We start from the raw sequence: 27,293 nt of genomic DNA on the forward strand, positions 1-27,293 counted from the left end.
CGATCAGAAAGAAGTTAGGGTAGCCGCTACCTTGCACTGGGGCCACCCCTTGTATCTCTACCCACAGAAATCCAAATCCATCCAGTTAAACTATTACTTTTGTGACATTTGCAACTTTTATGTTATTATTCCTTTATATGTTCCACCTTTGGGTTCAAAGTTTCAGGAGGACAGCACAGGTTTAAAAGCCAGAGTCTTAATTTCTTTCCTTTCCCCTTCCTCCATCTGGTAAATATTTATGGAAGACTATTAAATGGGAGTTATTGCCCTAAGTGCTAGGATCACAATGATAAGTCGTAATTTCTGCTTTCACGAACCTGACAGTCTAGTAAGAGATACTTACTTGTAAACAAATTGTAATGCAGTGTGCTAAATACCGTAATAGATGTATGTATACAATACAGTGATAGCATAAAGGAAAGAAGAATCAGTTCTGTCTCAAGTCCTTGCTACTTTGAGACTTTATTAAATTACTTCCCTTTTATTTCTGTTTTGTAAATTTGGTACAAAACCACCATAAAGGAGAATGTTCAAGGGGAACATGAGAGTATTACACAAGGTATACACACACTGCTGATGGAAGTTTTTTCCCCCTTCCAGACTCTGAGGACTACTTGGCCTCTGACTCCTCAAATCCCCCTAGCCCTTCTTATTCCCCTTGGATTACTCTTTAGGCATTCACACGGTAGGGAAGTGAGAGGAGCAAAGGAAGACTGAGGCTGGCACAGTAAAATGGGTGAGTAGGGCAGGGCCCGTCCACAGAGTGGGAAAGAGAGCAATCCCAAGAAAACCTCTCAGGGGAGGTCCAGTTTGGAGAAGAGACCAAAAGGCTGCAAGACGGGTAAAACAACCTCTGTCATGGAGGAGAAGAGAGCTCCCAAGGGCAGTTTCGGCTTGCCTTGGGCTGACCCCTGTACCTGACACTTCCAGATAGCCATCATCATTCAGGCGACAGGCCTCAGTCAAAGTGAGAAACAGGCAGCCAATGGGATCCAGGGGGTGGCCCACCCAGCCTTCTAGGTTTGTGATCGTTGTGGTTCCTCTCTGCAACAGTTCTGGAAACAAGCAGGTCAAGGTTTCAGAGAGTGATAGAGACACACTGCTCTCTGTCCCTGCCTGGTCTCTCCATTAGTCTCTTCACCAGTCTCTTTCAGACACCGGCCCTGAAACTCAAAGTAAAGCTTCCCTCACTGTCTTGCTTTGGGTTGATAAGACTGGTCACAAGCTCATCAGCCAGCTCTGAGGCCATGTGGTATGCATTTAGGCTGCCTGCTGACAGCACACATATGTAGATACAGCTTTACAGATCTTCTCATACCAGATCTTAGTGGATTCAACTGTCCTGTGAGAGAGGCAGGCCAGCATTATTATTCCCATTTTACAGATAAGAAAACTGATATTCACAGAGGTAAAGTGAGGCACTCCACACAGCAAGGAGAATGACCTAGAATCCCCTAGCCCCTGTAACACCAGGAAACTTAATGAAAATTAAGTACTAGGCCTTGCAGCCCCTGAGGATCCTCATCAGCCTCAGCCTAAGGAGTTAAGATGGCTCTTGATCACTATACCTTTCTTCTGATGCTTGTAGATTTCCAGCTGCCGTTGCTGCTGCAACCTCAGAGTATTGATAATGGACACTGTGAGTCTGAGGGCCTCTTTTGGGTAACCATGGGAACGCAGGGCATCAACCCGAGCACAGGCTGTAGGCACATGCTCTACCAGACGAGAAGAAAATATTTTGATTGAGTTAAGTTTTCAAATCAGGAAAATTCATGCTTGACAAAGGGAGACTGTACTCAGTTCAGTTCCTCAAATTCAACCTGACATCTACTGTGTACCAGAAATTGTATTTTATCTTTTAGGGATAGAAAGTTGAATAAGTCACACGTACTACCTCCAAGGAGATACCCTGCAGCCTCAGTGTAGTGGTTTGGTGTAGAAAGGGGCAAAGAACTAGGATAATAAAATGTTGTACCTCTTTGTGAACATGTACTACAGGAATGCAATGTAGCAACAAACTGCCTTTATAGAGGGAAAGGCCTCATTTGTTTATTAATCCTATGCTTCCTAAGAACCTATTAAATGCCAGGTAGCATGCTGGGCAAAGCAACTACAAAGATGAATAAGAAATGGTCACTTTCCTCAAAGTGCTCACAAATGATACATAAACAGATCATTATAAAACAGTTGAAAAGAAGTGACATGATAGAAATATACACAGAAAGAAAATAATATTTGAGCTATATCCTTTGTAGGGAAAATAATATTTTAAATATGTAGACAAGCAGGGAAAGGCATTCCTGGTTGCCTTTATATATAACATATAAACAGAGGCATATAAGTAAAAGCATAAAAAGTATTCTAGATAACATCTTCAGAGTATGGCAAATAGCTCTGTGTAGAGGTAGGTTATGTGGCTAGAGATAGCCTGGAAAGGTAGAGTCTGGGATGTTAAGAGCTTTGGATGCCATACTAAGGAGTTTGGATTTACCTTAGGTATAACAAATGACTACCAAAGGCTTATAAATGGGGAAGTGATTATAATGAGATTTATGGTTTATTTTGTGATTTCTTTTAAGATAACATTAAAAATTATACAAATAATTATAGAAAATTTGAAAATACAGATAAACAAAATAGAAAATAAAGATTGGAGAGAACCATTATTTCTAGTTTCATATTTCATTTTATGAAAAATATATATATCCAGACTTTTCTATTTAATTTTAATAAAAATGGGATATTTTAATTATTGTTTTGTAACTAGGTTTTTCCACTTAATAACATATTGTAAATATTTTCCCATATCCTTAAATACACTTCTATAACATTAAAAATGATTACATATCATTCCACTGAATATGCATACTATCCATTAAGTCAATCAATCCCCTATTGTTGGACATTTAGATTGCTTCCAGTTTTTCTCATCTGTACATTATACATCCATGCTCTAATAAACCCCATAACTTTATGCATATTCTTAGTTAATTATAGCTCAGGATAAACTCCTAGAGGTAGAATTCCTGGATCAAGGGCTATGAATGTATTTTAAAGGCTTTTGATAAATGTTGTTGAAATGTTGTAAGCATTTACATTCCTACTAGTAGTATATGAGATTACCTCTCCTACATGTAACCCCTCTTCTACCAAAACCTAATTAACTTTTTTTTTTTTTAATTTTATTTATTTATTTATTATTTATTTTTGGCTGCGTTGGGTCTTCGTTGCTGCACGCGGGCTTTCTCTAGTTGTGGTGAGCGGGGGCTACTCTTCATTGCGGTGCGTGGACTTCTCATTGTGGTGGCTTCTCTTTTTGCGGAGCACGGGCTCTAGACGCATGGGCTTCAGTAGTTGCAGCATGCGGGCTCAGTACTTGTGGCTCGCAGGCTCTAGAGCGCAGGCTCAGTAGTTGTGGTGCACAGGCTTAGTTGCTCCACGGCATGTGGGATCTTCCTGGACCAGGGATCGAACCCGTGTCTCCTGCATTGGCAGGTGGATTCTTAACCACTGTGCCACCAGGGAAGTCCCCCTAATTATCTTTAATTATAAAATTTCTGACTATTTGACAATCAAAACATGATAATTCAGTGTTGTTTTGATTTGCATCTTTGTTTATTAATGAGGTTATATTTTTTCTCATGCTAGTTATATATATGTTTTAGAAGTGTTAGATCAGAGAAGAAGCAATATAATCAAAGGGAATTTCAGGTGGATTCAGCAAGATCTTGTGAAAGACAAAGATATGGGGTGAGGGATGGAGGTAGGGAATTGGGAGATGATAATAAAAATGTACGCTAATTGGTTGAGAATCTGCCTGCCAATGCGGGGGACACGGGTTCGAGCCCTGGTCTGGGAAGATCCCACATGCCGTGGAGCAACTGGGCCCGTGAGCCACAATTACTGAGCCTGCGCGTCTGGAGCCTGTGCTCCGCAACAAGAGAGGCCGCGACAGTGAGAGGCCTGCGCACCGCGATGAAGAGTGGCCCCCGCTCGCCGCAACTACAGAAAGCCCTCGCACAGAAACGAAGACCCAACACAGCCATAAATAAAATAAAATAAATAAATAAAAATTAAAAAAAAAAATGTACGCTATTGTCGTAAGACTCAGAAAATGTGTATTTTTAATAAGTGTCTAGTTTGGAATGGGCATTCTATAATAAAGTCAAGAATAGATTGACAGAGGCTAGAGGAGGGTTTAACTCACAATGGAACAGCTCTATCCTGTTATGATGACGGAAGGAATGAGGAAAGGAAGACAGCTTGGTGACAAATGCAGATAGTGCCTTAGCTACTAGTACAGAGTCATTTAAGTTTCAAAATTCATGCCTTTTCAGCAAAATATGTAATTTCAGAGTAGATTACAATGTTGCTCGGTAACTGCTGATTAAGAGAGCCTGTGAACTAATGTCTAATGATTTTGTTAGTACTCTTTCAGATTTACTAACTCCTTTCCCCTCCCCAAACTTAGGAAACAATATAAATCCCTCTATTTGAGGTTACTGTACCTCATTTGTACATATGCAAATCGCCCAGGCTACACATAAATACCCTGAGGCCCTAGTCAAGGCCCCAGAAGATCTGTATGAAGACTGTCCAAAGTGTAGTTGTGTTGCTGGTACCTATGCAGATGGCTCACTCAGGCTTGGCATGAGGTGAGAGTGGGCTCTGAAATTGTGAGAGTAGGACAGGTACACTTACCAAGCCACAGTGCCTGGCCTTGGGAATTAAAGAGTAGTCTCTCACTTTCCTGCTGGCAGGCAGGAGCTATATATACATCACTGCTGATTATTCGCTGTAAGTGGCTGTCCTGCCAATGCAATTCACGGCCCTCGATGGCTCTAGTGAACACTGTCCGTCTTGGTCTGGATAAAGAATCTGGGGAAAGAAAGAAATGCAGCAGTTCAATGACGTGTAATCTGAAGCTCTAGCTCCTGTGTCTTCTTCAGGCTGGGAGGAATGGCAGAAGAATAGTGTATAGTTAGTGACAGCAGTCACTCTGCCATCTGTCTGGGTGTTCGTTGTGTTGCTTCTTTACTGGATAGCTTTTCGTGTGTCTGTGCCCTCTATGGGAAGAACCTTTCTACACAGATCTATGGCTGAAGACCAATTTCTCCTAGGACCCAGAGCCACATGAAAAAGAGGAGGGACAGTGGTGCTCAGCTGCTCAATTATGAGGATACAAACTGCTTCTGTAGAAGCCAGAGGAACAGAGAAGCAGCTAGGTAATATCCCTGGCCAACCCATAACCTGTTTCTTTTACAGCATGACCCACATCAGACTAAGTACTTCTGTGACATTGATATAAAAGCTGAAAAAGAGCTGAAGCCCTGTGTATTCTGGTATCTTTATCACACTAGTGTCTGCAAGCTTACAACCTTGTTCTCCAATAAGAAAAATTGATGCTGACAAAAGACTAAATTGTTTTCTCATTGGAGTCCTACCATGCCATCTCGCTTCAGGAAAAGGGCTACAGGGAAACAGCAGACAAAGTAAGCTCAATTCTTCAGGGTGGTGTGTAGGAAGACCAGATGGAAGATACAATCATAAAATGTGGATATAGAAGGACTCATGGAAGTGACATTTAAGGAAATAAAAACATAAACAATCATTTAACTGACTCTCTGCCAGACTAAGAACAGTTGAAACTATTTTGGGATCAAGAACTGAAATACAGATATTTCCAGAGATGCCCAAATGAGCTGTGCATCTACTGAGCCTGTGCAAAAATATTGGGAGGGAAAGTCAGAGGATTCAGACTGAACATGAAAGAAATGAACATATTCATCTACTAAGCAAAAGTCCTTGGAATCTGGTCATCTCTTCAGAAACTGGTATATTCCTTAGAGTGCAGGCTCAGAGGATTAAATCAGAATAGCACTGACAATATTTACTGAAATTGCTCCTCCTTCATGTCACCCCTCAGTTGAAGCACAATGACCCTTCTACTGGCTGCAGTCGGAGCCCCTCTCCTGCTAAACTGAGAATCTACCATGGGTCTGCTCAGCCCACAGTGGGGATTAGGCTCCCAATATGTTTTGTATTTCATGAAGTCAGCAAATAATGACTGCCTACTACATGGCAGGTGCTGTTCTAGGTATTGAGGATATAAGAAGTCCTTGGCTTCATGGACCTTTATATTCAAATGGGGAGAGACAGTTAAATGAATGTATAGTATAGTAAATATATAAGATGGTTATGAGTGCTAAGGAGGAGACTAAAGCAAAGTTAGGGAGAAAGGCAAGCTGGTATTGGGTGGGGGTTATTGTTTTATATAGCATGGTTTTTAATAAGGTAACATTTGAACAGAGACCTGAAGGAACTGAAGAGCAAGCCTCAGATATAACTAAGGGAAGAGCATCCTAGGCAAAAGGAACAGTAAGTGCTATTGGTGGGAACATATTTGGAGTGTTTGAGGGTAGTGAGGAAGCCAGTGTACCTAGAATGAAGTAAATAAGCAGGAAAGTCATAGGAGATGAGGTCAGAGAGGTACTAGGAAACCAGACCATGGAGGGCCTTCTGGGCCATGAGGCAAAGATGAGAAGCCACTGGAGGTCTTTGAGCCATTGAAGGTATATGATCTGATTTGCATTTTGAAAGGACAACTGGCAGCAGTATTGAGAACAGACTTTACGATGGAAGCAGTTAGGAGGCCACTGCAATAATTTGTGAAAGATGGTGGTAATCTGTTCAGAGTAATAAGCAGTGGACGTGATGAGAGTAAATGAACCCTGGATATATTCTGAAGGTAAAGGTAATAGGATTTGCTCATGGATTAGATCTGGGATGAGAAAGAGAAGACTCAAGGATGACTCCAAGGTTTTTAAGATAGACTTGTCATATATAGAGACAGGGAAGACTGCAGGAGGAGCAGGTTTGGGTGGGGCTAGAGGGGTAAGAAATCCTACTGAGATCCTATTAATATCTAAGAGGAAACATCAAAAAGGTAGATGAACATGTAAGTCTGGAGTTGAGAGGAAAAGTCTGGGCAAGAGATATAAATCTGGATGTTGTTAGTATATAGATGATTATTAAAACAATGCAATTACCAGGGGAGTAAATATAGAAAGAGAAGTGGTTTGATAACTGAGCCCTGGGTACTCTAGCATTTTAGGTTGGGAAGTGGCGGGGAGACAGTAAAGGAGACTGAGGAGGAGGGGCCAATGAAGAGGAGAACCAAGAGAGCAGTGTCTTGGAAATAAGGTGTTTGAAGGAGAGAGTGATCGATTGTGACAAATACTGCTGATAGGTCAAGTAAGATTCTGACTGAGAACTAGATTTAGCAATGGTCAGCGTTAGTGACCAGTACAAGAGATGTTTCAGTACTGAAGGGATGAAAGCCTGACTGGAGTGAGTTGAAGAGAGAATAAGAGCAGAAGAAGTAGAGAAGATAAATATATAATATTCTTTTGAGCATTTTTCTTAATTCTACCACTTATTTCTACTACCTCAGAGAAACAACGTGGTAGACAGAGAGTCATGTGGGGTCAACAAGAATGTTTTTTGCTTTGTTTGTTTTGGGATGAAAGATAAAACAATGTGCTTGTATACTCAGAGGAATAATCCACAAAAATCTGTGATGCAGGAGAGAGTAGAGATAATTCCTGGGGTGATGTCCTAGATAAAAGGAATAAGATCTCAAGAACAAGTGGAGGGTTTGGACTTAGACAGAAGCACAAACAAAAACAGCGGAAGAGGCAGAGTAGATGGGTATAGACAGAAGCAGATGTGGTGATAGAGTTTTGGAAATTCTCTTCTGTTTGCTTCTATATTCTCAGGGAACAGGAAGCAAGTCTTCAGGATGAAAGTGAGGATGGGGAGAAAGTATAGAAAGTTTTAAGGAAAAGGTGGTGTGAAATAGTAATTTAGAAGACTGAAAGAAGGCATAGACTAGGGAAATGTAGTTGATGTCTGAACAATACTATGGACCCACTTGAGATTAGTGGTCATAAACTTAAGATAAGACCAGTTATCATAGTCATGTTTCTCTCCACCACGTTCAGCTGTGCGGGTGTGAGCACCGAGTAACTAGAAAGTTAGACTGAACTACTAAGGTTAGGGTTTTGCTATGTGAGTGTAACTAAGGGAACGAGGGGGTTGAGTATGTATGCAAGGTAGTGATTATAATGATGCACCAAGGAATCTAATCGGGATAAGAAGGAAAATGAGGCTACCACAAGAATGAAAAAGTGATAGGATCAAAATTCCTAGTGGGTCAAAGAATTACTGGAACTGGAATACCAGAGAAAATAACCTAGTAAGACTGGTGGTGCTAATTGGAGCTGCTTGAAATTGCGATTGTGAAGAAGGTGTAGTTATTGGTAATGACAAGCTTTAGGGTATGATCTTGAGGTTGCATAGCTAAGTTATGATAGAAGATAGACTATTAAAAGAGAGGAGGTCAAAGAACTGAAAGACTAGAATACTGAAAGTACCATCTATGCGGCTATTTAAATGATCAAGAATCATGACAGAAGTAGAGGCAGAGAGTAGTGTTAGTGAGCCAGTAACCAAAAATCTCCAAGGAATGAGGGGGATTGCCCCAGAGGTCAAATGACCAAAACCTGGAGGGCAGCAGACAGCATATTTTAACAGCACTGACTTTAAAGCTGGGGGGTATTTTAGGAAGGAGGGTAGGACAATGATGTAGAAATGGCAATGAAGAATAAGCAGGATGCCTATTGCTCCATCAGGCCCAAAGGTAAAGAGATATGAGAGATAAATCAGCCACAGCTTGAGAAGACTTAAGAGGAAACAACATCCTCAAATAAGAACCAGTAACAACGAATAACCGGTATACTGTGACAAGGAAGAAACTGCCAGACTGGAGGCATGTGTTTATACACATGTGACTCTCTCTATGCCAAACCAAAGTCAATACTAAAAGGATAGATTCCTGTGTTGTGGAGGTTAGATGAATGCCAGCAAAGGGTAGCTTCAAGTGGCAAAGTTGTAGGCTTTTCATCTCTCATTACCTTGGTTGCCTTAAATACACTGATAATCAATTATGGTACAGTAGATGAAGACCAAGCAAGAACAATAATTTAAGTGATTTCCTCCTAGAGGTTAAAAATATCAGTAGATTTATCACTTAAAATAAAAGGGAGGACATGTAAAATCAATGTCTGATACAATCTACCAATAAAGGATCCCCATGGGCTAAATAGCAATCAATTGCCAACAGCAAATGGCCTGAGTTAGATGAACTAAAGCTGATGTGAATGTTGATGTCCAGTGATACCTGGTCAGTGGGCTCAAAAGGCAGAGGGTACAATATCACTGTACTGGATTTGTCTTAAAATGGAGCAAGAGTCCTAGCCATATCTCGGAACAATGACCCCCTCCTAGAAATCTGCTGTATAAAAATTTGAGGAAAACAGAGAAAAGTAAGTAAGAAAGGCAATTGTCAGGACATTTTTTTAAGTTTTTTTTTTTTTTCCTCCCAGGTCTTCTATCATTCCCTTGAGGTAGGTCTTCTGAGCTAAAACCAACCCCAACTGAGGCCAAGATCCATTAGTCATGAAAAACTTGAAGGGTAAAGAGGATTCATGAAGAGGGATCTAGGAATTTATGCTGGACACTGTAAGGACACTCTAGATGTGGAAAAGGACAGCATCCTCAATGTCAAAGATACAAGCTTACCCTTATTTAAGGTTTGGCATTTCAAGACAAACAAAAGGACAGGCTTTTCTTATTTAGGATGACAATTCTGACAGTCCAAAAGTTGTCCAGCCACCTTTGTTCTCAGGCTTTACCCTCCAACCTTTTGGAGTTCCAGGCATGAAGATGCTAAAATGATATCTGGCTCACCTGAACGGTCACTGGCATTCTGGGGAAGTGCGTTGGTGATGTTGGGCAGCTCATGCCCATAGTTCCCATCCTCCAGGGGACAGACATCCAGGTCATTCCACTTCTGCAGTTGCTGCAGCCAACAGGATTTTTCCTCCAGTTTGCAATGTGGATTTAAAATGATGCACACCCATAACGCCCCTGGAAAAGAAAACAACCCACATTCTTAACATCTCTCCTTTGATGTATGTCTAAGCCTTAATTTTTCAGTTTACTCTTTTCTTCCATTTTTTGTTGGTAGGAAAAGTTTCCAAAACATCAGCTTTTCTCAATATAAAAAACCAAATCTGCTAAAGTTTTCAGAAATGCTTATTTTTCCTTCCCAAAGGTTTCTTAAAGCAGAGTGACTATCTTGATATCTGGATATGCCTGTGATGATGAACAAGACAGATTTGGGCTTGAATTCTGAGCTCAGATCTGCAGTCCAACAAACATTTATTGAGAGAGTTCTTGTTCAAGACCTTGTATTGGAGAATAAGACCCTGTTCCTACCCTTGAGGAGCTGTCCAATGGGGGAGATAGATAAATAAACACAGTGTCATTTGAATATGATAAGTGTTAAGATAAAGATATATTCAGGGTACAATAATAGCACAGAGGAAGGGCATTTAGCATAAGAAGGAAGGTGCTCAGAAAAGGATTCAATTTTAGTTGACCTTGGACTTTCTGAGCTTCAAATCCCTCAACTGTAAAACTGAGATCATAATGTAAAGGGCCTAGCATATTAGTTGGCACAGAGTGGAATTTAGTATTTCCCTTTTCCAGGGAAAATTGTTTATTTGTACTTGGATTTTGATACTGTTGATCAGCTGTGATGCCTTAAAACTATCACATTCTTGGATCTTCTCTGTCACTATAGCAGAGTATCACATATTCCACATAACCAATGAGTACTGTTTCTTTGACCACATCACCCTTCTTTGCAAGCAAACCTGCTTCTTATTTTCAAAGTTGGCTATGTGGCTAAGACAGAAATATTCTCAATCTCAAGTTAACAATAAGCCTGGCTGCAGAGTGTCTTAAGTTAAACATCCTTTGGGATGGTGTTACATCTATAGACAGCGGTATATTCAGACACTATTTCAAGGCCCCTCAAAGTCAAATAGGAATGTTTTAAAAGACCATTTAAGCCTCAGTTTCAGGTACTAACTAGAGATGATGAAAATTCATTTCTATTGGCTCAATTCAGTTTTTCAAATCCACCATGAAAAAGAAACTACACTATGTAATATAATAGTATTATATAATGATGGTTCTTAAGGGGATTATAGTTAGGAGTCCCTCAAAAAATAATTATACTAAAGCATAGTAAATGCTATTATAGCCACATATAAAGTGCTGTGAAAATATGTATGATGGAACAATTAACTCTGTAGGTGTGGTCAGGAAAAGTTATAACATTTGAGTTTGTCCTTGAAGAATAAACATGAGTTAATTCTAGTTAAAAAATGGCTAACTAAATACATATGCTCATTATCAGTCCCTCTTGATACTTCACTAAAATGAAAGTAGAGGGATAAAAACAGGCATAAACTCACATAGACACAGAGAATGGGAGAGATGAAAGAGAAGAGTCATAAAATTTTGGAATCTGGAAAGCATGTGGATGAGAGATAGCTGACATAGCAGAAGAAAGTTGAAAACTCCATTAGCAGTTAGGAAAGCCCAACAGCAGACTGATTCATGCTGCAGAGCCCCGCTGAAAGTGGGGCCGAAAAACAGTGGAACAGGTTAGAAGTTTGTCAAAGGTCTCAGGATCACAGACTTCCTCCTCTATTCAAGGTAGCTCAGTGCCTGTTCATTCTCTCTCCTGGAAGAAAACCAGAGCTTTACTCACTGGAAAGATAGATTCAGAGAGGCTCTGGATTGGGAATACTGTGTACAACTGAGGGTGGGGTTTCCATGCGAAAAACTGAGGGATTAAGAAAAATACACATATTGTACAAATGGACACCCTTACCCCCACCATCCAACCCTCTTTCCCTACTTGGTTCTGAGAAGACTGTGACAGGCTTATAATCCAGACATGGTGTTCATGTCCTAGTGTTTTGTGGAAGGTAGAACTTGTGAGTAATAAAATTAGCTGAGGAAATATCTAAGCAAAGTGTTGAAGGAGCAGCCTGGTTTCTCTTGACTGCTTATAGTAAAATACAAGAAGAAAGAAATTATTTAAAGACAGAACTGTGAACCAAAAAGGAAGCAGAACTTAAAGATGTGGAACATGCTCAGCCTATCCACATTGAAAAGAATGAGAAAGCCTGTTTGGGAAAGAATATAATGGTGTGACCCTTAGAGAGGTAAATCTTCATCTTTTATTGTAGGAGTAAAAAGAGAATACCTAGAATTAAAAAATCAAGAAAGAACAGTTATTTAGAAATGTGGAGGCATGTTAGAAAAAGCAGCTAAAAGAATTAAAAATTGCTCTTTCTGAGAAGTAGGAACTGACAATGTGAAGGAATATGGCAGAGGAATATTGTTTTTTATTAAAAAGTTTGTAGAACTCTTTGACATTTTAACCTGTATACATGTATTACTTCATTTTGAAAGAACGAGAGATAAATAGGAGTGGTTTGGGCAGAGAGATTGAGGGAGGGTATATACCCAAACAGGAGAAAGGACATAAGCGAAGGCAAAGACGTTCTCATGAGTCATTTTAGTCTCTTTGGATATTTAGTCTATTGGATGTTTTTTCCTTTTGGTAGAAAATTTTTGTAATCTAGCATGTTAGCTTTTAGTACTATTGGGACTGAGTTCCTACCAATTACAGTGTCCTTTCTGAACACCAGGTGGCAGGAAATCCCTAATATATAGGAGGTAAAGGAGGTAAAAAATTTCTAACCGTGTGACAGTAAGAAAGATGCACAAATATTCAGATCATAAAAGTTACTTTCTCTACTTTTAGAATTTAAGAATCCTAAAGGCCTGTATAAACCTCATGAAAAAAATTTTTTTCTTCACATTGTAGTCTTTTCCTATGGTGTCTGTGTTACACTGTTTGCTGGTTCTTGTAAAATTAATGTGGGGATAGGGTCCCACCCACCAACAAACAAAAAAGATAAGAAAACCTCATTATTTAAGATGAGGGAAGAGGAGCGCTAAGAACAGAATTTTGAGGAAGCACCAATATTTAAGTTGTGAGCAGAGGAGAAGGAGGAATAAGCAAAAGAGATTAAGAAAGAAAGATAAGAGAGATGGAAGAACCAGGAGAAATTAGTGACACACAAGCCAATTAGCAATGTCTAATGAGGCAGAGTGTCAATATTAGTAACAAACATTTACTTTACAGTTTAAGATGTGCTTTTTGTTTATAGTGAAGTAAAAGATTTTCACATTTAATCTTCATAAGTATAACAAGAACCAAAGAGAGGCCATTAAACTTGGCCTTATGAAAGGCAAAATCAATAGGGTAACAGGAACAGAAAACAGATTGGGGTGAGTTGAGAGAGGCTTAAGAGGTAAAAAAAACAGGGAACTAACTACAGTCATCAAGGAGTTACTATTTCCTAGGCACTGAAATATTAAAAAGGGGATCCCTAGAAAGTGAGTACTTTAACCTGTAAGTTTAAAATGAGTTTTCTGTTTTATTAAGTCATTATGGATTTGTTTTTTAAAAAACTCAAGAGATTGCTGCATCTCTAAGAAAGAGACAAGGCAAAAAATCCTGCAGGTGCCTACATGTAATAGGCATGTAGGGACTGTGTTACCACAATCCAAAAGCAGATTTTCCAGCAACTTAAAAAAAGCATCACTTGAGGATACGGGGAGGGGGAAGGGTAAGCTGGGACAAAGTGAGAGAGTGGCATGGACATATATACACTACCAAAAGTAAAATAGATAGCTAGTGGGAAGCAGCTGCATAGCACAGGGAGATCAGCTCGGGGCTTTGTGACCACCTAGAGGGGTGGGATAGGGAGGGTGGGAGGGAGGGAGACGCAAGAGGGAAGAGATATGGGGACATATGTATATGTATAGCTGATTCACTTCGTTATAAAACAGAAACTAACACACCATTGTAAAGCAATTATACTCCAATAAAGATGTTTAAAAAAAAAAAGCATCAAAAACTCTAACCAAGGGCTTCCCTGGTGGCACAGTGGTTGGGAATCTGCCTGCCAATGCAGGGGACACGGGTTTGAGCCCTGGTCTGGGAGGATCCCGCATGCCGCGGAGCAATTAGGCCCGTGAGCCACAACTGCTGAGCCTGCGCGTCTGGAGCCTGTGCTCCGCAACAAGAGAGGCCGCGATAGTGAGAGGCCCACGCACCGCAATGAAGAGTGGCCCCTGCTTGCCGCGACTGGAGAAAGCCCTAGCACAGAAAAACGAAGACCCAACACAGCCAAAAATAAATAAATAAATTTTAAAAAAAAAGCAAAAAAACACACCTCTAACCAAGTGTAGGTACTATGGAAGTTAACATTTTACATAATTATTATATATTAAATATAATAATAAATAATAGCGACAATTTATTTCTTTTTATGGGCTACACATTATAATAGGCACTTTATATATATTATCTTATTCAGTATTCCAACTGTGAGGGTCAACAGGTCTTGGATTGGGTGTAGAAGGTAGAAAACAGAGGGAACCTAGGATGACTCAGATTTTCTTTTTGAGCAACTAGATATATCTCACGACCCTGTACTGAGATGGGGAAAATCAGGCTTTGGTGGGAAAAATAAGAGTTCTGTGATGGTCATGTTAAGTTTGAGATGTTTCCTAGACATGGTGGGAAGCTGGACACTGAGCCTACAGCTCAAGAGAAAGGTCAGGGCTAGAGACGTAAATTTGTGACTTGCCTACATCTAGATTATATTTAAAGCCATGGGACTGAATATGATCACTTAGGTACAGAATGTAGACAGGGCACTGGGTGCTGCAGAATACTCAATATTTAGAAGGGTTGAGGAAAGGAAGAGGAGCCTACAAAGCAGTCTGACAGAAAGCAGCCAGAATGTGGGAGGAAACCCAGGAGGGTGTGGGGTTATGGAAGCTAAGAGAATATGTTTCAAGACGTGTATGGTCAATTTTATTGAAAACTGCTAAGAGGTCAAGTAAAATAACAACAGAGAAGTGGCCACTGCAATATGGAAGGCACTGGTGACTGTAGCAAGAGCTACTTGTCAGTAGAGTGGCAGCAATGAGCAATGGAAGCTCAACTGCAGTGGGCTCGAGAGAGAATGGAGGTAAGCAAATGGAAAGAGTGCAGACAAGGTTTTCAAGAAGTGTTGTTTTGTGGGATAGGGAGGGTGGGAGGGCGGCTCAAGAGGGAGGGGATATGGGGATATATGTATACGTATAGCTGATTCACTTTTTTTTTTTAACGTCTTTATTGGAGTATAATTGCTTTACAATGGAGTGTTAGTTTCTGCTTTATAACAAAGTGAATCAGCTATACATATACATATATCCCAATATCCCCTCCCTCTTACGTCCCCCTCCCACCCTCCCTATCCCACCCACCCCTCTAGGTGGTCACAAAGCACTGAGCTGATCTCCCTGTGCTATGCGGCTGCTTCCCACTAGCTATCTATTTTATTTTATTTTATTTACATCTTTATTAGAGCATAATTGCTCTACAATGGTGTGCTAGTTTCTGCTTTATAACAAAGTGAATCAGTTATACATATACCTATGTCCCCATATCTCTTCCCTCTTGCATCTCCCTCCCTCCCACCCTCCCTATCCCACCCCTCTAGGTGGTCACAAAGCACCAAGCTGATCTCCCTGTGCTATGCGGCTGCTTCCCACTAGCTATCTATTTTATGTTTGGTAGTGTATATATGTCCATGCCACTCTCTCGCTTTGTCCCAGCTTACCCATCCCCCTCCCAGTATCCTCAAGTATATTCTCTAGTAGGTCTGTGTCTTTATTCCCATCTTGCCCCGAGGTTCTTCATGACCATTTTTTTTTTTAAGATTCCATATATATGTGTTAGCATACAGTATTTGTTTTTCTCTTTCTGACTTACTTCACTCCGTATGACAGACTCTAGGTCCATCCATCGCACTACAAATAACTCAATTTCGTTTTTTTTAACGGCTGAGTAATATTCCATTGTATATATGTGCCACATCTTCTTTATCCATTCATCTGTCAGTGGACACTTAGGTTGCTTCCATGTTGTGGCTATTGTAAACAGAGCTGCAAGGAACATCGTGGTACATGACTCTTTTTGAATTATGGTTTTCTCAGGGTATATGCCCAGTAGTGGGATTGCTGGGTCGTATGGTAGTTCTATTTTTAGTTTTTTAAGGAACCTCCATACTGTTCTCCATAGTAGCTGTATCAATTAACATTCCCACCAACAGTGCAAGAAGGTTCCCTTTCCTCCACATCCTCTCCAGCATTTATTGTTTGTAGATTAATGACGGCCATTCTGACCGGTGTGAGATGATATCTCATTGTAGTTTTGATTTGCATTTCTCTAATGATTAATGATGTTGAGCATTCTTTCATGTGTTTGCTGGCAATCTGTATATCTTCTTTGGAGAAATGTCTATTTAGGTCTTCTGCCCATTTTTGGATTGGGTTGTTTGTTTTCTTGATATTGAGCTGCATGAGCTGCTTGTAAATTTTGGAGATTAATCCTTTGTCAGTTGCTTCATTTGCAAATATTTTCTCCCATTCTGAGGGTTGTCTTTTCATCTTGTTTATGGTCTTCTTTGATGTGCAAAAGCTTTTAAGTTTCATTAGGTCCCATTTGTTTATTTTTGGTTTTATTTCCATTTCTCTAGGAGGTGGGTCAAAAAGGATCTTGCTGTGATTTATGTCATAGAGTGTTCTGCCTATGTTTTCCTCTGAGAGTTTGATAGTGTCTGCCCTTACATTTAGGTCTTTAATCCATTTTGAGCTTACTTTTGTGTATGGTGTTAGGGAGTGTTCTAATTTCATTCTTTTACATGTAGCTGTCCAGTTTTCCCACCACCACTTATTGAAGAGGCTGTCTTTTCTCCAGTGTATATTCTTGCCGCCTTTATCAAAAATAAGGTGACCATATGTGCGTGGGTTTATCTCTGGGCTCTCCATCCTGTTCCATTGATCTATATTTCTGTTTTTGTGCCAGTACCATACTGTCTTGATTACTGTAGCTTTGCAGTATAGTCTGAAGTCAGGGAGCCTGATTCCTTCAGCTCTGTTTTTCTTTCTCAAGATTGCTTTGGCTATTTGGGGTCCTTTGTGTTTCCATATAAATTGTGAAATGTTTTGTTCTAGTTCTGTGAAAAATGCCATTGGTAGTTTCATAGGGATTGCATTGAATCTGTAGATTGCTTTGGGTAGTATAGTCATTTTCACAATGTTGATTCTTCCAATCCAAGAACATGGTATCTCTCCATCTGTTGGTATCATCTTTAATTTCTTTCATCAGTGTCTTATAGTTTTCTGCATACAGGTCTTTTGTCTCCTTAGGTAGGTTTATTCCTAGGTATTTTATTCTTTTTGTTGCAGTGGTAAATGGGAGTGTTTCCTTAATTTTTCTTTCAGATTTTTCTTCATTAGTGTACAGGAATGCAAGAGATTTCTGTGCATTAATTTTGTATCCTGCTAATTTACCAAATTCATTGATTAGCTCTAGTAGTTTTCTGGTAGCATCTTTAGGATTCTCTATGTATAGTATCATGTCATCTGCAAACTGTGACTGCTTTACTTCTTTTCTGATTTGGATTCCTTTTATTTCTTTTTCTTCTCTGATTGCTGTGGCTAAAACTTCCAAAACTATGTTGAATAACAGTGGTGACAGTGGACAACCTTGTCTTGTTCCTGATCTTAGAGGAAATGGTTTCAGTTTTTCACCATCGAGAATGATGTTGGCTGTGGGTTTGTCATATATGGCCTTTATTATGTTGAGGTAAGTTCCCTCTATGCCTACTTTCTGCAGGGTTTTTATCATAAATGGGTGTTGAATTTTGTCAAAAGCTTTTTCTGCATCTATTTAGATGATCATATGGTTTTTCTCCTTCAATTTGTTAATATGGTTTATCCCAATGATTGATCTGCGTATATTGAAGAATCCTTGCATTCCTGGGATAAAGCCCACTTCATCATGGTGTATGATCCTTTTAATGTGCTGTTGGATTCTGTTTGCTAGTATTTTGTTGAGGATTTTTGCATCTATGTTCATCAGTGATATTGGCCTGTAGTTTTCTTTCTTTGTGACATCTTTGTCTGGTTTTGGTATCAGGGTTTTGGTGGCCTCGTAGAATGAGTTTGGGCATGTTCCTCCCCCTGCTATATTTTGCAAGAGTTTGAGAAGGATAGGTGTTAGCTCTTCTCTAAATGTTTGATAGAATTCGCCTGTGAAGCCATCTGGTCCTGGGCTTTTGTTTGTTGGAAGATTTTTAATCACAGTCTCAATTTCAGTGCTTGTGATTGGTCTGTTCATATTTTCTATTTCTTCCTGGTTCAATCTCGGAAAGTTGTGCTTTTCTAAGAATTTGTCCATTTCTTCCAGGTTGTCCATTTTATTGGCATATTGTTGCTTGTAGTAATCTCTCATGATCCTTTGTATTTCTGCAGTGTCAGTTGTTACTTCTCCTTTTCCATTTCTACTTCTATTGATTTGAGTCTTCTCCCTTTTATTCTTGATGAGTCTGGCTACTGGTTTACCAATTTTGTTTATCTTCTCAAAGAACCAGCTTTTAGTTTTATTGATCTTTGCTATCATTTCCTTCATTTCTTTTTCATTTATTTCTGATCTGATCTTTATGATTTCTTTCCTTCTGCTAACTTTGGGGGTTTTTTTTTTGTTGTTGTTCTTCTTTCTCTAATTGCTTTAAGTGTAAGGTTAGGTTGTTTATTTGAGATGTTTCTTGTTTCTTGAGGTAGGATTGTATTGCTATAAACTTCCCTCTTAGAACTTCTTTTGCTGCATCCCATAGGTTTTGGGTCGTCGTGTTTTCATTGTCATTTGTTTCTAGGTATTTTTTGATTTCTTCTTTGGTTTCTTCAGTGATCTCTTGGTTATTAAGTAGTGTATTGTTCAGCCTCCATGTGTTTGTATTTTTTACAGATTTTTTCCTGTAATTGATATCTCATAGCATTGTGGTCGGAAAAGATACTTGATACGATTTCAATATTCTTAAATTTATCAAGGCTTGATTTGTGACCCAAGATATGATTTATCCTGGAGAATGTTCCATGAGCACTTGAGAAGAAAGTGTATTCTGTTGTTTTTGGATGGAATGTCCTATAAATATCAATTAAGTCCATGTTGTTTAATGTTATCATTTAAAGCTTGTGTTACCTTATGTATTTTCATTTTGAATGATCTGTCCATTGGTGACAGTGGGGTGTTAAAGTCCCCTACTATGATTGTGTTACTGTCGATTTCCCCATTTATGGCGGTTAGCTTTTGCCTTATGTATTGAGGTGCTCCTATGTTGGGTGCATAAATATTTACAACTGTTATATCTTCTTCTTGGATTGATCCCTTGATCATTATGTAGTGTCCTTCTTTGTCTCTTGCAATAGTCTTTTTTTTTTTAATCAGTCATCAATTTTATACACATCAGTGTATACATGTCAATCCCAATCGCCCAATTCCGCACACCACCATCCCCACCCCACCGCGGTTTTCCCCCCTTGGTGTCCATACGTTTGTTCTCTACATCTGTGTCTCAACTTCTGCCCTGCAAACTGGTTCATCTGTACCATTTTTCTAGGTTCCACATACATTCTTGCAATAGTCTTTATTTTCAAGTCTATTTTGTCCGACATGAGAATTGCTACTCCAGCTTTCTTTTGATTTCCATTTGCATGGAATATCTTTTTCCATCCCCTCACTTTCAGTCTGCATGTGTCCCTAGGTCTGAAGTGGGTCTCTTGTAGACAGCATATATACGGGCCTTGTTTTTGTATCCATTCAGCCAGTCTATGTCTTTTGGTGGGAGCATTTAATCCATTTACATTTAAGGTAATTGATATGTATGTTCCTATTACCATTTTCTTAATTGTTTTGGGTTTGTTATTTTAGGTCTTTTCCTTCTCTTGTGTTTCCTGCCTAGAGAAGTTCCTTTAGCATTTGTTGTAAAGCTGGTTTGGTGGTGGTGAACTGTCTTAGCTTTTGCTTGTCTGTAAAGGTTTTAATTTCTCTGTCCAATCTGAATGAGATCCTTACTGGGTAGAGTAACCTTGGTTGTAGGTTTTTCCCTTTCCTCACTTTAAATATGTCTTGCCACTTCCTTCTGGCTTGCAGAGTTTCTGGTGAAAGATCAGCTGTTAACCTTATGGGGATTCCCTTGTGTGTTATTTGTTGTTTTTCCCTTGCTGCTTTTAATATTTTTTCTTTGTATTTAATTTTTGATAGTTTGATTAATATGTGTCTTGGCGTGTTTCTCCTTGGATTTATCCTGTATGGGACTCTCTGTGCTTCCTGTACTTGATTGACTATTTCCTTTCCCATATTAGGGAAGTTTTCAACTATAATCTCTTCAAATATTTTCTCAGTCCCTTTCTTTTTCTCTTCTTCTGGGACCCCTATAATTCGAATGTTAGTGCTTTTAATGTTGTCCCAGAGGTCTCTGAGACTGTCTTCAATTCTTTTCATTCTTTTTTCTTTATTCTGCTCTGCAGTAGTGATTTCCACTATTTTCTCTTCCAGGTCACTTATCCATTCTTCTGCCTCATTTATTCTGCTATTGATTCCTTGTAGAGAATTTTTAATTTCATTTATTGTGTTGTTCATCATTGTTTGTTTGCTCTTTATCTCTTCTAGGTCCTTGTTAAACGTTTCTTGTATTTTCTCCATTCTATTTCCAAGATTTTGGATCATGTTTACTATCATTACTCTGAATTCCTTTTCAGGTAGACTGCCTATTTCCTCTTCATTTGTTAGGTCTGGTGGGTTTTCACCTTGCTCCTTCACCTGATGTGTGTTTCTCTGTCTTCTAATTTCGCTTAACGTACTGTGTTTGGGGGTCTCCTTTTTGCAGGTTCCAGGTTCGTAGTTCCCATTGTTTTTGGTGTCTGTCCCCACTGGCTAAGGTTGGTTCAGTGGGTTGTGTAGGCTTCCTGGTGGAGGGGACTAGTGCCTGCGTTCTGGTGGATGAGGCTGGATCTTGTCTTTCTGGTGGGCAGGACCACATCCCATGGTGTGTTTTGGGGTGTCTGTGACCTTATTATGATTTTAGGCAGCCTCTCTGCTAATGGGTGGGGTTGTGTTCCTGTGTTGCTAGTTGTTTGGCATAGGGTGTCCAGCACTGTAGCTTGCTGGTTGTGAGTGGAGCTAGGTCTTAGTGTTGAGATGGCGATCTCTGGGAGAGCTTTTGCCGTTTGATATTACGTGGAGCCAGGAAGTCTCTGGTGGACCAATGTCCTGACCTCGGCTCTTCCACCTCATAGGCGCAGGCCTGACACCCAGCCCGACACCCTGCACCAAGACCCTGTCAGCCACACGGCCTTACTACATGTAATATACTCTGATTTTTTCTATTCTTTCAACATCATGATTGATAACGTTTGGGGGAAAGAATGATATTCCGTTCAAAAGTCAGGTCAAATCCTTATCCACGCATTGATTTCTCAATCCAGGATCTTGATAAATAACCACCAACCCTTTAAAATCCTTGACAGGTCTGTCTCACTGAAAGGTCTTGATCTCATTACTTCCTTTTTTGAGCTAATGGCTGAAAATGGGGATAGCTTGTAAAACTGGTAAAATATTGGCTTTGATGCTTCCTTATCAACATATACACTCTACATGAAGATTCTTCGGGAAACAGAAGGCTGCTGGGTACTGGTACAGATGGGTAACAGTGCCTTAGGAAGTGACGGAATGACTGCAGGCACCGAGAGTGAGATCACAAAACAAGTTTGTGCTGCCCACTGGTGGCACCTGATTCACAGGTGCTCAATAAATGGCTGTTACTTTCACTAGTCCATAAATTCACTGGGGGCTCCTGGGTTTCTTTCTTGAACAGCCACAATGGAGGTCTGTCTGTGAGCTCTGCAGTCTTCACGCAACCAGAGAAGTGGGGTGACTGCACCCCCTGTGCCACATCCACGCGGCAATCTACATCCTTTACAACCCCTAGCCCTGCCCAGAGACCTTCCACAAGGCTCTAACCCAGGCCTTAGCTGGGCCCTGAGAGACAAGGCTGTGAGGCTGCCCACCTGGAGTAGAAGCTCAGATTGGGCACCGCACTTCCTGGGACCCAGGCAGCCGTTGTCCTAGGGCTGGAGGAACTGCGTGCAGCTTGATTCACTTTGTTATACAGCAGAAACTAACAAAACACTGTAAAGCAATTATACTCCAATAAAGATGTTAAAAAACAAAAAAAGAAAGTGTTTTGAATGGAAGAAGAGAAATGGGGCAGTAATTACAGGAGGATGGGACCATCAAAGGCACTTTTTTTTTTTGAGATTGAAACTATTAGAGCATATTTGTATGCTGATGGAACTGATCCAGTATTGAGGGAGAAATTAATGATGCCAGAGAAAGGAGTAACTGAGGAGCAAAATTCCTGAGAAAAGGAAATGGCATAGGAACCAGAGCAAGTACATAAGGAGTGGCCTTTTATGGGAGCAGAGATACTTTATAGATTTTAAAAGAAGATTTTTAAAAGCATATGTGTACAGACATGGAGAGATGAGAAAACTTCATGTCTGATTGCTTCTGTTATCTCTGGTTCAGGAACTGAAGGTAGTGAGCCCACTCCTCTAAATTCCTACAATCCCTGTCGAGGCCCTCCCCAGAGGAGCAGGCCTAGTGACCAGTAAGGAACCCTCAGAGTAGTCAAGGGAAGCATGAACGTACTTGCTCTAGTGTCTGACCCAATAAGGCTTCTCTTAGTGCAGTGTTTTTCAAAATGTGGTCTCTGGAACCGTGGCATCAGCATCCCCAGGGAATAGGTTAGAAATGCAAATTATCAGGCCCTACTCCAACCTATGTAATCAGAAACTCTGGGGACGGGCCCAGCAATCTGTTTAAACAAGTACTCCAGGTGATTTTGAGAAGTTTGGGAACTACTGTCTTTGCAGAATGCTGAGCGTTTCTTGGAATGTTGATATAGCAATTTCGTAGATATGACAATATCACAATCAAGAGCTTTTCATAATGAACCTAAGTATATGACAAAAGCATTAAAAGCACTGGGATCTAGCTCTGCTTACTTCCTCTTACCTACCTTTGCCCCAAAGGCCAAGCCCAAATCCACAAAACAATCCCATGATTGTCACAGAAATTATTCCCAAGAGATTCAGGCCTCAGATGAAACTGACTCTCTGAAGGCTAATTTCAAATTCTTAAGAAACATGCACTTTGGGAGAAAATAGTACATAACAAGGTGAAACTGAGGGAGATGTTGCAGAAGGATGTTTGATTTGGATTCAGACAGATTGGGGTTCTGGTGTTAGAGCCACCACTTACTAGTGTGTGACCTTGAACAAGTAACTTTTCGGAGCTCATCTGTCTCACCTAAACATATGGAGATGCTGATATGTTACCCTAGAAGGAAGTCCATGCCTACAATTCCTTCTGAGGAAAGAGTGTAAGAAGCTGTTCCCAACTTGCCATGCATTGTGACCCTGGTCACAACTGGTTGGACCAGTAACTTTAGACTAATAGTTCAACATTCCTGTACTTCAGAAAGTGTGATTGTGTCAGAGAGACAGTTTTCTATAATTCTTTATTTTATTCTGTATCCAGAAGTAACCAGAGCTGTCTCTGTTTCTTTGCAACAAACACACAATTACCTCATAGGTTTGTTATGAGAATTACATGAAACAATGTGTGTACAATCTTTAACACAGAGACTGGCACATAACGCTCAATAATGTAGCTCTTCATTATTAATCAGAACTCCAAAGCCATTAGTGCCCCAGGTGATATCAAGAAGCCTTAGCACCCAAATCAAAACCCCACACTCAGCAGCCCCAAAGTAACCAAGTATAGTCCCAGAGTCATTAAGCCTCATTCCCCATGGCTTTTAGCCCTAAGACTATAATGTATATGCTTCGGGGGAATTCACTAAAATCCTAAACTGTAGTTTTTTTCTTGTGCTATTTTGTATGAGTGGAAAGTTTGTCGTTGCTTTCTGGGCTGGAGGGAGTATGGAGAAGCTATATTAGAACTTTTAGAATATGTCGTATGGAAGTTTTCCAGTATAACCCCAGAGTGGGGCCATGACTGGATAGTGAGTTCAGAGTATGGAGGATTCTGCAAACAGGGGGAGGAGCTGAGTATTAGCCCTGCAAAACTGGCCTTGGAACAGGGGAATGATAAAGAGAAATAATGACAAAAGAAGATGGCCTTGATGAGAAGAATCTAGAACAGAGAAGCCATTCAGGAGGCCACAGGTCTAATTTAATCTAAAAGTCCCAAGGCCCTCAACCAGATCAGTGGTGATGGGAAGTAAAAAGTGTGAATGGACACTAAATTGCATTCTGAAGGTCAAGGAATCAAATTAATTTGGTAACTGGATGTAGGGAATGAACAAAAAATGAGTGCTTGACAACAAGTTTGATAGAGTAAGAAATGGTGGTGCCAATGCCAGGTTCAGGGAAATCTCTTTTCATAGAAGCCCTGATTTCATTTTTGGGTTTCTCAAGTTTGAGGTGATCAGGAGATTTTTTTCAGTAGAAATGGTCATAGGGCAGCTGCTAATATGAGACTGGAACTCAGATAAGTGGAAAGAAGATGAGGATGAGATCACCATAAAGGAAACTCTGAAGCCATGCTATTGAAAAAAAAGAGTTCTCAAAGGAGTATAGAGAAAGAATAGAAGTCCAAGGCCCAAGTCTTGGAAACTGCCTTATGTCTAAGAGGTTTGTCTGGGGGTGATAAAGAAAAGCAGACCCAGGGAAAGCAAGAAAAGTGAGTTTGGTAAGTATCTGGAGAGCCAGGCTAATGCCATGGAACAGAAGCCAAGGCAAAAGGTTTTCTCTCACCAAAGCCTTCTATGTGGTAACATCTGGAACAGAATGCAGATGTCAATAGCAAAGCACAATGCTGTGGAAGAAACACAAGTGAGTTCAGAATTACTCTGGGTAGCCTCTGTAGAGCCTAAATCTTCTGCCAATTGGGCTAAAGTTCACTTAGCAAGATCCATGTAATGACTGATGGCAAGTGTTCACTAACACTATTGCCAGGGGGCAAGCTGATAGGATAGACATGCAGTTCTCTGAGATATGTGGACTTACCTAGCTCATCCCAGAGCTGCCTGCACTTATCTGTCATGGTTGTTCCTTGCTGCCTCCAGAGTGTGAGTCGTGGGTCAGCCATAAACTGCTCAGTTATTAGTGTCAGCATCCTGGCTCCATTGGAATCTCTCATCCGCAGCATCTCTCGAACCTGACACATAAGGAGGGGCAAGAGTTGGTGACTGCACATCATAACAAAGTAGGAGGAGAAAGAAGGGGAGGAGGGGGAGGAGAAGATGAAGTAACTAAGCACAGCATATCCAAAGAGCCAAAAAGAAGGCCTCTTGTTCTGTATGTAAGTTCTTTGCATGTATCAAGAAAGCCTGCTGTGGGCGATGAGACACCACTTCACACTCACAAGGATGGCTAGAATCAAAAAGCCAGATAATAAGTGTTGGCAAAGATATAGAGAAATCAGAACCCTCATACATTGTTTGGTGGGAATGTAGAATGATGTAGCCACTTTGGAAATCAGTCTAGAAATTCCTCAAATGATTAAACACAGAGCTACCATATGGCCTATCAATTCCACTCCTAGAGAGAAATGAAAATATATATGTCCACACAGAAACATTGTACAAGAATGTTTATAGCAGCATTATTTATAATAGCTAAAAAATGGAAACAATCCAAATGCCCATCAACAGACAAATGGATAAACAAAAAGTGTGGTATCCATATAATGGAATATTACTTGGCCATAAAAAGGAATGAAGTACTGACACATGCTACAGCATGGATGTATGTTTTTAAATACTTTAAAATACTATTCCAGGGCTTCCCTGGTGGCGCAGTGGTTGAGAATCTGCCTGCCAATGCAGGGGACACGGGTTCGAGCCCTGGTCTGGGAAGATCCCACATGCCATGGAGCAACTAGGCCCATGAGCCACAATTACTGAGCCTGTGCGTCTGGAGCCTGTGCTCCGCAACAAGAGAGGCCACGATAATGAAAGGCCCGTGCACCGCGATGAAGAGTGGCCCCCACTTGCCGCAACTAGAGAAAGCCCTCGCACAGAAACGAAGACCCAACACAGCCATAAATAAATAAATAAACCCACAGTTTTAAAAAAAAGCTAATGTTTAAAAAAAAAAATACTATTCCAGGAGAAAGAAGCCAGTCCAGAATAGGGAAATCTATAGAGACAGAAAGTAGATTAGTGGTTGCTTAGGGCTGGGGGAGTGGGGCATGGGGAATAGGGGAGTGATAGGTAAAGGGTATGGGGTTTCTTTTTAAGATAATGAAAATGTTCTGAAGTTGACTGTGGTGATAGCTGTACATATCTGTGAATATATTAAAAACCATTGAATTGTACACTTTTTAAAATGGGTGAATTTTATGCTATGTGATTTATATTTCACTAAAGGTGTTAAGAAAAAAAAAAAACAGAGAGAGAAAGCCTGCTGTGAGAGTCCCCAGTTCCAAAATACTAAGTCTCTTTAAAGCCTCATCGGGCAGCCTTGGGTTCAAAGCAGAGGGAAGGTGGCTTCATTACTAATCCCCCCAGGAATGCTAACTCACTTAGAGAGCTGAGCAGAAGGAAAAAGACTACCAGGGTGAGGCAGTAGGGGTCCCTGGATGCAACCTGCTCAAGTCTGCTCTGCTCAGCTCCCCTCCCCACAGTTAGTTTTCAAGCATTCAGTACAGGTAGGTCAAGTGAGCTAGCTACAATGCATGAAGCCAGAAGTGTGGTAAGCCCAGTTTACTTAAGAAAAAAAAAAACTTTTCATATCTTACCTTGGCAAACATTGAATTGAGTTGCTTTCCAGAGCCATAGTAACCACCCTGGGAGAGAAAGAGCTTCACTTGTTCTTTCACCTGTTCCTCGTCCAAATGCCAACAGTTCTCATCATCAATGCTGGCCCCAGCTGTGGGGTCAGGGGCACCTGTGAGGAATGGGAATGATGAAATGAATCCCTTGAGTTCCTACCCTACACATTCAGCAGGAGGGGCCCTCTGTGAATCTATTCAGAAACAGGTGGGTATTCTGCCTTAATCTGGGCTTTGTCAATTGTGTGGGCCTAAATAAATGTAAGAGAGCTAATGCTAGTTTCATGTTCACTAAACTCTCAGTTGTATCCTCTTCCAAAGTCTACAAATACCATCCTGGGGGAAAAAGCCCAGAAGGAAATACACAAACATGAAAATAGTGATGTATTTTTTTTTCCCTAAGAGAATGACATTTTTTCTTCTTTTTTGTTTTTCTATGAAGTTCAAATAAGCCTTAAAGCACACATATTATTTTAAAATTAAAAAATACTTTCTTAGAAAATAAAAAATTCTCTTTTTAAAGTTCACTATAAAATTG

At 40.3% G+C, this 27,293-nt stretch overlaps 1 protein-coding gene across 1 annotated transcript in view; it reads right to left on the reverse strand.

The window, feature by feature from the left end:
• Nucleotides 1-27,293, reverse strand: part of ZSWIM5 (zinc finger SWIM-type containing 5) — a 262,034-nt gene that overhangs the window by 25,459 nt on the left and 209,282 nt on the right. Inside the window, exons 3-8 of the mRNA XM_007164766.2 lie at nt 26,723-26,871; nt 24,988-25,138; nt 9,811-9,990; nt 4,702-4,878; nt 1,569-1,715; nt 918-1,055 (exon numbers count right to left, since the gene is read on the reverse strand). Of these exons, the coding sequence (XP_007164828.2) occupies nt 918-1,055; nt 1,569-1,715; nt 4,702-4,878; nt 9,811-9,990; nt 24,988-25,138; nt 26,723-26,871 (942 nt within the window). The remainder of the gene's footprint in view (nt 1-917; nt 1,056-1,568; nt 1,716-4,701; nt 4,879-9,810; nt 9,991-24,987; nt 25,139-26,722; nt 26,872-27,293) is intronic.

This window comes from Balaenoptera acutorostrata, chromosome 1 (genome assembly GCF_949987535.1).
Source record: "Balaenoptera acutorostrata chromosome 1, mBalAcu1.1, whole genome shotgun sequence".
NCBI lineage: Eukaryota > Metazoa > Chordata > Mammalia > Artiodactyla > Balaenopteridae > Balaenoptera > Balaenoptera acutorostrata.